The sequence below is a fragment of the Lipotes vexillifer genome, unplaced genomic scaffold, assembly GCF_000442215.2.
Source record: "Lipotes vexillifer unplaced genomic scaffold, Lipotes_vexillifer_v1.1 scaffold1634, whole genome shotgun sequence".
In the NCBI taxonomy this organism is placed as follows: domain Eukaryota; kingdom Metazoa; phylum Chordata; class Mammalia; order Artiodactyla; family Lipotidae; genus Lipotes; species Lipotes vexillifer.
Genome location: NW_006771542.1, coordinates 413,943 through 425,852, shown reverse-complemented (window position 1 = coordinate 425,852; position 11,910 = coordinate 413,943). Strand labels below are relative to the sequence as shown.

Below are 11,910 nucleotides of genomic sequence, written 5' to 3'. Positions count from 1 at the left end.
CCCTCCAGGGACCATCAAGGCGGCCTGGGCTCAGGCCCAAAGCATCAGGCGGCCCAGCAGAGGGATGGCCCATTGCAGGACAGGCTTCGAAAGGTGGCTGGTTAAAGCTGATCTCCAGTGTCAGGCCCCTTCCGCCTCAAAGGCCAAGCCAGAAGGTGGCGCCCGTGCTGACTCACCATGGTTTCCACTCCCCAGGCAGTGGGGCCACAATGCCCTCCCGTGCCAGCCACATCAGCTCTGGTTCTTCTATGGGATTAATACCAATCTCTTTGGCAAATTCAAGAATTTCTGCAAGGAGGGGTAGGAGGGTGGGAAGGTAAGAGAGATGGGGGTGGGAGGAGGGTGGATACAAAGAAGGAAGAATCAGTCAGTCTTGGGAGATAATAAGAGAGCTATATATTGGTTCCTGCCCCCGTTCCTATTAATGTTTGGTCTTTGGTCCCAGTTCCTGACACAGAGTTCCTAAAGCCCTTGGAATTTCCTGAGTGATAGGAGAGTCTTCTGTCTCAATGAGGCGACTCTGGGTGGGCTCCTGGATGGGACCTGGCCACCAGAAAGACCAAGCCATGATCAGAAGCTTGGAACTTACAGCCTCTCCCCTCATTCTCTGGAGAGGGGCTGGAAAATGAGTTAATAAGCAATCATACATACATGACGAAGCCTCCATAAAAATCCCTAAACTCTGGGGTTCAGAGAGCTTCTGGCACTTCCACGTGCAAGGAGGGTGGCACATCCCAGCTCCACTGAGACAGAAGATCCTGCACTTGGGACCCTCTCAGACCTTGCCCTATGTATCTCTTCATCTGGCTGTTCACCTCTACCCTTTACCATATCCTTTATGGGTCATCTCAGTGGAGGACTTTGGAAGATGACATACCTGGGGACTAGGAAAGGCAAAAAGGACCAGCCGAAATTTGGTTAGCCAAGGACTAATGTGTTCATTAATTTCACACGTATTTTTTGAGTGTCTCCTATGTGCCAGTCACCATGTGCCATGACTAAGACAGAAATGCCCTCTGTCCTTATGGAGCTTACATGCTGGTAGAAGAAACAGCCAGTAATGACATCAACAGATAGATATGCAAGGAATTAAGGCTTCTGATAAATGTAATGAAGGAAGTGAGTGAGGTATGAGACAGAGATTGTCAAGGTGGAGGGGCAGTCTTTTACAAAGGGTGGTCAGAAAACCTCTCAGAATGGGACACTTAACTAAATCCTGGAGGAAACAAAGGAGCCACAGCTATGCAGAGCACTGAGGAAAGAGGACTCGGGCAGAAGAGCAGGTTCAAAGGGCCTGTGACATGTGGCAGCCTGGCCTGTCTGGGGACCGTCAGAAAGACCATGTGCCTAGCAGAGGGAGGGAGAGAGAGGCACTGGGTGAGCCTGGCTGGGTGGCAGGGCCGGGTCATGCACAGCCCTGCACATCCCACTAAGGGCGTTATGCTGAGCATAATGGAGGATTATGTGGAAGATTATGAAAAGCAGAGCCCTGATATGATCTGCTTTACACTATAAGATCACTCTGGTGCTAAGTGGAGCACAGACTGGAGAAGGGCAAGAGTAGAAGCAGGAGGCTGATTAGGAAGCTGCTGCAAGTCCAGGAAGAGAAAATGGGTGCTCAAGCTTAGGACGTCTACGCATGACTGAGCAGAAGAGAGTTCTTTATAAATAGCCTTAGAAAAAGTTAGACCCCGTTTATAATAGCAAACCAAAAAGAATAAAATCTTTAAGAAATAAACTGAGCAAGAAATGTGCAAAACCCAAATGAAGAAAACTTTTAAGTCACCCCCTGAAGAGCAGAAAACAGACACAAACGGAAAGGAACAGATGTTCTTTGACAGGAACCTCCAGGTTGACCTGGACGCATAATTTAACTGCATAGAGATGTCAATCCGCCCCAGGCTCATTTATAAATTTAATACAATTTTCTCTAAAATACCAACAGTTCCCCAATACACAGCCCTCCCGAGAAAAAGACAGGGTGTTTCTAAAGTTCATGGGGAGATAAAGCAGATAAGATAACCAAGAACACTTTGAAAAAAAGAAGAGGAATGAGGGTATTTCAGCCTTACTAGATACTAGAATTTATTACTGAGCCTCAATAGTTAAGAGCACAGTTCTGGCGTATGAACAGACAGCCCCATGGAACAGAAGAAAAAGTAGACCCCAAAACACACAGGCGGCACTCAACCTGTGGGTGAAAGATGAGCTATGCCACAGACGGTGTGGGGACAAACCTGAGGACAAAATGAGAGCAGGGAAGCTTTGCTAACTATGATGCAAAATTCAGGGGCCATGTGAGAACAGACCGATAAATTTAACACAGAGATTAAAAATTTCTACACGGCAAACAAACAAAAATCCTATGCTATAACAAATCCTATCTTATCCTAATGTGGGATCCACAGACTCCTACAGACGCAAGAGTTCTTCCCCAAAACTGGCTCTCAAACCATCTGAACTATAAGCAAAATTTGTGTGTCCAGGTCCACAACTCATGAGAAATTCAAAGAAACCTTCACTGCCCCAAAATAGCATGGTGCTTCAAAGTGTAGGCCCTGGAGCTAGAATACGTAGGTGTGGATCCTAGCTGCCCCGATTAGTAAACTGTGTGACTACAGGAAAGTTACTTAACCTTCCTGTGCCTTGGTTTCCTCATCTGTAAAATGGGGATAATAATAGTATCTAACTCACAGAGTTGCTGTGAGGGTTGAAAAGGAAACACATGAAAAGTTCTTAGTAGAGAGACTGGCACACAGTAGCACTCAATAAATTTTGTTATTATTGTTATTAATAATGTTATTATTGTTGTTTTTTTAAAAAAAACACACAGCTTTAGTTTGTTCTTAAGAAATTGGGCTTCCCCTGGCCTCAGGATATACTGTATTTCATGATATTCTCTACTATATTTTCATTTAAAGTTAATCATTGATCTGACCCAAGGTCACCAAACTTTTCCTGTAAAGGGCCAGACAGTAAATATTTTAGGTTTTGTGGGTTGTATGGTCTCTGTCACAACTACTCAATACTACTGCTCCTATAGCATGAAAGAAGCCATAAGCAAGACATAAATAAGCATGGCTGTTATCTAATAAAACTTTAGCTACAAAAGCAAGCAACAGGCCAAGTTAGGCCCATGGGCTACAGTTTGCCAACCCCTGATCTAACCCAAATACACTGAGCAACCCTGTGCATGTACCATACTTTGCATTAGAAGAACAAAAATAAATCATAAAAACTGTCCTCAAAGAACTATTACAATACACCCAGGCCTCTTACCTTGTTCACTGGGGATGTAGGTCTCATCATAATCTTCCTCCAGAACCAGCTGGTCTCCTATGCGGATGGGTCTTCCGGCCATGATTGGTTTGGGCTTGAACACCTAGATCCCAGAGACCCCACCCACCCAAAGAGAAAATCAGTGCCCCAGCTTAGAAGGGGAAAAGGTGGAGCTGGGTCATGGAGCATCTGGGCCAGGCCAGCCCCTGCAGGCCAACTGAGCCAGGGAGAGTGGAGGGTGGGACCAATGGCTCAGAACTCAGGCCTTACAGCCTCTGCACCCTGGAAAGTTCTTAGACACATCTCCCCCCAAAGCCCTGCTGAATACTCTTGTGGACCATAAACGATCTGGAAACACAAATGTCTCAAGGGTTTGACTTCATACACTACCCCCCGCAAATAGGAGTAAGAACTAACAGTCTAGGACCCCTGCTAGAAAACCCTAGTGAGACACCAAAATAACTAACAGCACACACACCCCCATATACCAATGTACCCCAGGTGCAGTCACGCTGTCCCAACACATAGCCCTGTTTGCATGTCCCTGTTTACCTTGAACAATGCCCTCAGGGAGCTCACAGGCTAGCAAGGCAGCACACACAGCTTCAACAGTAGTAGAAGGCAGAAGGGAAAAACACATCCTGCTCTGGGAGTACTAACACAGAAGTAACATACTCCCACTGCGGGGATGAAGGAAGGCTTTGTCAAGGAGCTGGCTACCAAAGGCTGACAAGAGTTCTGACAGCGGAGAGAGGAATCCCAGGCAGAGGGAACAGCATGTCAGGCAAGGTGGTCTGGGGAGCCGATGCCAGCGTGCATGGCAGGGGCCGGGGTGGAAGCCAGGCCTGGGTCTGGTCATGGTGATCTCAGTGGATGATGCTGAAGGGCCTCAACTCTGCCCTGCAGCAGAGAGGAGCCACTGCGGGCTTTGGTGGAAGAAAGTGACACAGAGTGGCCTTTTTTTAGGATGAGAACTTTGGCAGGAGTGGCCTGGCCGGATTGGAGAAATGAGAGCCTGGCATCAGGAAAACCACTGAGGAGGCTACAGTCCCCGGGAAAGATGATGAGGGCTTAAACTAGGGCAGAAGCAGTGGGAATGGAAAAGAAGGGACAGACACAAGGGATGCTGTGATGTTAGGTTTAATAGGACCAGGAATGGGGGGGGGGCGCGGAAGACTGGAAAGGAAGCCAACCTGAATCCAAGATTCCTGGCTCCAGGGACAGGGCAGTGCCACCTTCTTCAACTGACAAGCTGGCGCGGTTCTAGAATTGCTCCTTCCTTCGCATCCCTACTCCTACAACGACCACAGGACCCCAGGTCACAGCACCCCTCCCCTACAGCAGCTCCCATGCTGAAGCCCGATGACACAGGGACAAGTCACCCTGTAAAGTGGCTGCCACGGACAGCCCTTCAGAATGCCTCCCTAACCGGGCGGTGGCAGCCACACCGGTGTGACCGAAGGGAGCCTGGAGGAGCAGGTCCTGACCTCTCCTGTAGCCACCTCTTCAGACACTGTCACAGTTACACCCAGGGCAGCAAGCAGGACACAGCCCTCATAGCAGAGGAAGTGAGCAGAAAGACCTCATCATCGGGACTTCCCTGGCGGTCCGGTGGTTAAGACTCCACACTTCCAATACAGGGAGCACGGGTTCGATCCCTGGTCCGGGAACTAAGATCCCACGTGCCTTGGGGCAAGGCAAAAAAAAAAAGACCTCATCGTCAAAAAGAAGGTTGGGATGCAGCCTGTGATGAGTGCTCAGAAAACGGCAAGATCTGGTGACTCTGAATCTGTTCCAAGATCCCTGGAGAGGGGCCCCTGATAAACGCAAAGGATCTCTGAGGGACCATTCCCGTGGCCCTCTCTGCACTCTGGCAGCTGACAGATGAGCAAGGGAGGTGTCTTGCCTTAGGGCTCACAAAAGATGGTTCCCTTTGTCAGTCACTGGACCCAAGGGAGCCAGGCTCTGCACCCTCTCATTCCCACCACGACACCTCCAAGCAGCACCTTTGTGCCTCAGGAAGAAAGGCTAAAGAAACATTCTTCCCTGCAGTACTTAAGCCTAAGTGGGAATCTTCTCCCTCCCCTAACAACCTATAACACCTGCGGACATAATGCTTGAGCCTCCACACATACGGTCAGAGATGAGTAGGGCCAGACGCGGAAAAAGCGGAGCAGAAAAGGACCAAGAACCAGCGCAGGAGATGTGGCCCACAGCCTGGAGGTTTAAGGAGCCCTCGGAATCTTTAATCCTCTGAGTTAGGGAGGAGAGGGAAAGAAAAAGGGAAAGGATCTCTGGGGAGGTAGGAAGCGCACTGGCCTGAACATCAGGCTGTATGTTATTCAATTCAACAGGCAGTGATCTCTACAAGGCACTGTACCAACCATCTCAGAGAATTCGAGAAATTCTGCATTTGAAAAATGTTACCTATCCCTAGATACATCCCATCTCCAGAAAGCAGGGGGCAGGTAAAATCTCTGTCCTCCTGGCAAAATGCCTAATTAGCTATTTACTAAACCGGCTATGTTTAACTATTTAAAGGTCAGGAAGAATGTGGAAAATCTAAATTCCTGGATTACTCAAATGTCAAACAAATCTTCTGCCAGAAAAAAACTAAAATACGGGTGAGCGATAGTCTACCTTCTTCCCCTGCCTTGCCTGGCTTCAGGATAGATATAGGCAAGGACAGGGCCAAAAGGGCAGGAATTGCAGGAATAAGGAAGGTGGTGGAAGAGAAACCACATTTGTTCAATGGCTACTAGAGATCATTTACTCATTCGGGAAGTACTTATTTGCTGCTGGGCACTAGAGATGCAATGGTGATTAAAAACAGATTCAGCTGCTACTCCCCAGGGGCTAGTCTAGTGAGGCAGGGAGACAAACCAATCAGTCACAGATAAGTGTATAATTTTAAATGAGGTAAGAGCTCTGAAGGAAAAGAGCCTGACTTAGATGAAGACTGTGTCGAGAAGTGAAGAATGAGGAGGTATTCACCACACAAAAAGAGGAGGAAAAGACGTTCTAACAAAAGCAGCAGCACGTGCAAAGGCCCTTCAACAGGAAAGAACACTAAGCAAGAAGAAGCATAGTCGGAGATGATGCTGGGCAGGTGGGTGGAAGCCAGACCATGTGGAGAACTTGGCTTTTATAATAAGAGAGCTGGAAATCAGGAGAGGGTTTTTCCAGATACATATTTTGAAAAGATTACTCAGGCAGCCACTGGAAATACACACAGGAATGGAGGCCAGATTGGAAAAGAAGAAAATCAGAGTGGCCGCAGAGAGATTAGGTAGGAAACCACGAGAGCCGATCTAGATGAGAGGTGATGATAACCTGGGTGAGCAGGGGTAAGATGAGACATCTAAGAAAGCAGCCCTGAGATCAGCTTCAGGAAACACACGGCACACGTCCTAACATTTTCCTCTAAGCCTGAGACCGTGAGGGACATCACTGTCAATCTTGGCACCCTAGACATGGCTTCAGAACCGTCAACGTGGTACTCCACGCAGCACTTACCGATAGATCAGATGAAACCTGATGAGATGTGCTTGCCACCAGGCCTGACCCTCACTGTGAGCCACAGAGTTGTGGGGAAGGATCACCCAACTGTCCTCATCCATCTCCTGCCAATCCCAGAATCTAGCAAAAATGGAAAGGCTCATACACCTCCTCCAGGAAGCCCTCCCTGGCCAACCTCGGCCCCTCCTGTCTACTTATAACTACCTCGGTACAAAGGACACAGTTTTCCTTTGTTCATAGGCATATTTTTCACAGTATTACCTTTTTTATGGGAATGTGTTCCACCTCTCCTGTTAAGCCACAGGCTTCTGAGGGTCATGCCTCTGCCTCCTTCTCCATTTACCAACCAAGCGTAAAATAAGCTAAGTAAACGTAGGAGCTTGGTCAGTGCTCTAAACCACTAATATACAGCCAAAGAATGTCAAACGCAAAAAAAGCCCACAAGAGCTCTGGTCCAACTGCCCTTCCCTTGCCAAATTCTTCCTCTCTATGCTTTAAGTGCCAGACAGCATAGTGGCTGAAGCACCAGTCTGGGGGCCAGAAACACCTGAATTAAATCCCATCTTTCTCATTTACCAGCTGTGTGAACTTAGGCAAGGTACTTTCAGCTCTCTAAGCCTCAATAACCTCATGCGCTTAATTCAAACAATCATGATAATCTACATCAAAAGGTTGTTTGAAGATGAAATGAGATAATATATACCTGTACAGTGCCTAGCACAGTCCCTGGTACACAAAACATGTTAAATAAATTTAGCAATATTACTGATGTTACTGCCAACTCCACAGTTGGATCATCCTTAACTATGAAAAGGTCTTTCTCTTAGTAAGCCAAAAATCTATGTCTAAGAAACTTCCTCCCATTTGCCCTATTCCACCCTCTGGACCCACAAAGGGCACCCAGGGCACCACTACTCCAAGCCAGGTTTTCCCAGCTCCCTTCCCTTCAATACATGCCACTGGTTCCCCGTCTCTCGACATTATGGTCACCTTACTGTGAATGTGGTCTAATTTGACAGGCATAGCCAAAACGTTTTGCACACCTGCGTACTCACAGAGCATACACACATATATGCATACTTAGGGTTCCCTGCATATTTATTTCTTCCACCCTGCTTGAACAATTATAAAGAAAGTTCACCACCAGAAAAGAAAAGATTTACTGGAGAAGGCACTGAGGAGAACGTGGAAGACATTAGAGTTGATTATGCAGTGGAAATGAGCACAGGTTTGGGAACATTCTTAGCTTTGAATCCCAGCTCTGCCACTTACCAGCTGGGCAAGTTACCTCAGTTTCCTTATCTATAAAATGGGGATAATAACAACGTCTATCTAAAAGGGTTGTGAGGATTAAATGACTCAATACATGTAAAATACTCAAAACATAGTAAGACCTCAATAAATGTTAGTTGTTATTATTACCATTCACTTATTTAAAGGGCTTAGTCTACATTGTTCTAGAGGACAAAGCTAGTACCAGGGAATATAAGTTAAGGCCATTCAGACATCCAATAACCATTTACTGAACACCTACCATGGGTCAGGCACTGTGCTGCCACAGCCACAAACCTGATAACGCTCCAGCTCAACCTAGTTGTGAAGCCAAATATGTAAACACATGATTATATAGTGTGTTAAGTGCATTAAGGGAAGTATCAGAAAATACGACAGGACACAAAGGCAAGGGCAATTAACCCTACTTTGGAAGATCAGGAAAAGCATTGCAGAGTAGAGGACCATGGAGATGGCTCTTGAAGGATAAGCAGGAGTTCACCAGGATAAGGGAGTAAGGTTATTTAGGGCAGAAGACACAGCTTACACAAAGGCAAAGAGGCAGAAGAGAGTATATGGTAGGTGCAGAGAATTAATGATGACAACAAAAGCTTATATTCACTGAACACTTCCTATGTTCCAAGAACTGTACTAATGCTATATATACATCATCACACCTCATCCTCTCTGCTAAGTAGAAATTATTATCCCCATTTTTCAAAAGAGAAAGCTGAGGCTCAGCAAGTTTTCAAAAAGTTTTTTAAACTTGCCCAAGGTTTCACAGCTAGTAAATGGCACAGCAGAACGTGCATGCACCCACATCTATCTGACTCCAAAGCTTTGAGCTCTTAACCACTCTGATGTGACCAGCACACAAGGGACAATGGCAAGACAGAGATCTACAATGGAAGGCAAGGAGCACATAATAAAAGGCTTGGGAGGACTGAGGCTGTATCCTAACATGATGAGGAACCACCACAAGATTTCACAAAGGAGACTGGCCTGATCAGATCTGTAGTTTAGAAAGACGATTCTGACAGCTGTGTAAGAACTAATTGGAGGAGGGCAAGAAAAGACGTGGAGGGACCAGTTAGAAAGGTATCCTGAAAACACAGGCAAGAAATTATGAACTAGGGACTTCCCTGGCGGTCCAGTGGTTAAGACTCTGTGCTTCCAATGAAGTGGGCACTGGTTCGATCCCTGGTTGGGGAACTAAGGTCCCCATGGTGGCCAAAAAAAAGCAAGAAATTATGAACTAAGTCAGTGGCTGTGAGAATGGAAAGGAAGGGCCAGATTCCAGGTGTATTACGAGGCAAAAGAACAGTACTTGATGTCTGCGGCAAGTAAGGGAGAGGCAGGAGGACAATCAGAGCACTGAAAGCAGTATATTGTGATTATCAGTTCACTTCTATGCCTTGCCCGATAGCCCCACCTAGCATACTGCCTAGATATGGCCAACAAATGGCCAACAAATGTTGCTGCATATATTATAATAGATGAATGAATTCCAAGTGCAGACATGGCTGACTGAGTGAATGGGTGAAGTCCTTCACTGAGGCGGGAACTACAAAGGAGGAACAGATCCGGGGGGCCGGGAAGGATGGGGCGACATTCAGTTGGGATGATCAGTAAGCGAGTCGGAGCTCAAGACTCAAGAAGAGAGGTCTGGCGGGAGCCGCAGTTTGGGGAGTTAACTGTTAAATAGATGGTAACTGAAACTCTGGGTGAAGCCGCTCAGAGATGGAGTGTAGCGAACAGAAAGGGCTTGCAAAGGCTGATGAAGGGGGCTGCGTTAGGAAACCCCAGAGAGAGAGGAGTCGTGGAAGGCAAGTGAGGAGCGCGGTTCCACAAGGAGAAGGTAGATTTTTGAATCAATGCAAGGAAAGGAAAAAATGAAAACAAAAAACTTACTAACTTCCCCAGCTGTGGCCAAAAGACGGCAAAAGGTTGGGCCAGCCCCGACTCGGACATGGGGGGAAGCTTCCCCACAAGAGAAATGTTCAAGGGTTCAGAAGGCCGGCCTTACACACTAAATCCGAACAGGACAAATAAACGAGCGCCCCTGCCAGCTCACACTCGTGGCCCAGTGCCCGCTCTCACCGCCCCGCCAGCACTCCAGCCCAGGCCCTTCCGCCGCTCAGATTTTGGATAGAGGCGCACTGATCTGGCCGCTCCGTCTTCACTTCTTCCTTCAGTTCCCGCCCACACTCATGCACATCCCGCTCGGTGGCACACGAGTGTGCCTCGACTTTCCCGCTTCCCTCCCTTCCTAGCCACCCAACCCTCCCTCCAGGGGGTTCTCACCTGTCCCCCACCCCGGGAGGCCCTGGGCGCTAGCTCCCGGCTCTGCGCAGCTTCCCCAGCACCACCCGGGCTCCCAGCTTCCAGGGACGCCGGGGTGTTGCCCTGCAGCGGCCAATAACCACTTCCGGAAAGGGTACGAACCTAGCAACTGAGAGTCCCGCCTCTACCCAGAGTCAAAAGGTCGCCGAATGAGAGCCCTGTCATCGGATTGGTTAAAGTTCCCGTCGGATCACGGAGGCGATGTGTACGTTTCCCATTGCATGATGGGAGAGGTAGTCCAGTATAGTTGATGGGGCTCCGCAAGGGGTTAAAAGAGAGACAGAATTTAGCTATGAGGGGAATTTCTTCCCGGGCAGGAAAGGATCATTCAGAGTATCGACAGTAACGTGACTTACCTAAGGCAATCTTTTGGTCATCGTTTTTAGTAGCGTGATTAACATCAGGTGAATCATATACTGATGCTCAATAATCAACCCACCGAGGCTTTAATAAACAAAAGAAAGACTCCCATTTACTATGACTAAATCAGTTAGTTCCCGCTCAGGAGTTAAGAGACCACTGTCCATCTTTTTTACCGGAGGGCAGGGCTCAGGCAAGAAGGGTATAATAATATCTGTCATAACTATTTCTTTTTTAAATTTATTTATTTATTCAATTTTGGGCTGCACTAGGTTCTTCGCAGCTGCACGCGGGCTTTCTCTAGTTGCTGAGCGCGGGAGGCCACTCTTTTTTGCGGTGCGCGGGCTTCTCATTGCGGTGGCTTCTCTCGTTGTGGAGCACGGGCTCTAGGCGCGCAGGCTTCAGTAGTTATGGCTCGCAGGCTCCAGAGCGTAGGCTCAGTAGTTGTGGCGCACGGGCGTAGTTGCTCTGCGGCGTGTGGGATCTTCGCGGACGAGGGCTCGAACCCGTGCTCCCTGCATTGACAGGCGGATTCATAACCACTGCGCCACCAGGGAAGCCCTGTCATAACTCTTTCCAACAGTCTATTGAAGAAGGAAAAAATGACAGTGTGTAGCCCCTCCACAAACCCTGCCTGGCAGGATTACTACTAATATAATTTAAAAGGCTTTAGTTTTGTTTGCACGAGGGCAAATCTTCCTTTCTCTTACACATCCTCAACCTCCAGAAGTTAAGAGTGGCAAAGACAGCTCTGGCCATTAAATTAATGGGAAAACTGAGGAGCAGAAAAGTGAAGAAAGTTAGTTGTTGGCGAGGAGGATGGAGCCCTGGAGCAGCTTCTGGAAGCCTCCATGGTGGGGACGCGTCTGGCTCCTGCTAAGTTCTGAAACTAGTCCCAGCACCACTCAAGGGCCTGATCCCAGGATGAGGAACTCAGACTGCTGTTCCCGTGGATCCCAAAGCAGACATCCAGAAGGTATCCCTCATGTCTAACGTCAAGTCTTTTCTGTGGCAGTTGCCTGTACTTCCTTTTTTCTGCCTGCAGATGACAAGTCATTGCTCCCCCTTCCTCTCCACACACCTTAAAAGTCTCACAGAGGAGCCAAAGGAGCAGGCTGGGAAGGACACTGAGAGCTC

The 11,910-nt window shown here is 47.9% G+C and overlaps 1 protein-coding gene across 1 annotated transcript in view; it reads right to left on the bottom strand.

Annotated features, from left to right (window-relative positions):
• The window catches only part of CEP164 (centrosomal protein 164), a 71,238-nt gene extending 60,650 nt beyond the window's left edge, over window positions 1–10,588 (bottom strand). Inside the window, exons 1-3 of the mRNA XM_007446913.1 lie at window positions 10,542–10,588; window positions 3,280–3,382; window positions 177–288 (exon numbers count right to left, since the gene is read on the bottom strand). Of these exons, the coding sequence (XP_007446975.1) occupies window positions 177–288; window positions 3,280–3,361 (194 nt within the window). The 5' untranslated portion in view covers window positions 3,362–3,382; window positions 10,542–10,588. The remainder of the gene's footprint in view (window positions 1–176; window positions 289–3,279; window positions 3,383–10,541) is intronic.
• Between the last annotated feature and the right edge of the window lie 1,322 nt (window positions 10,589–11,910).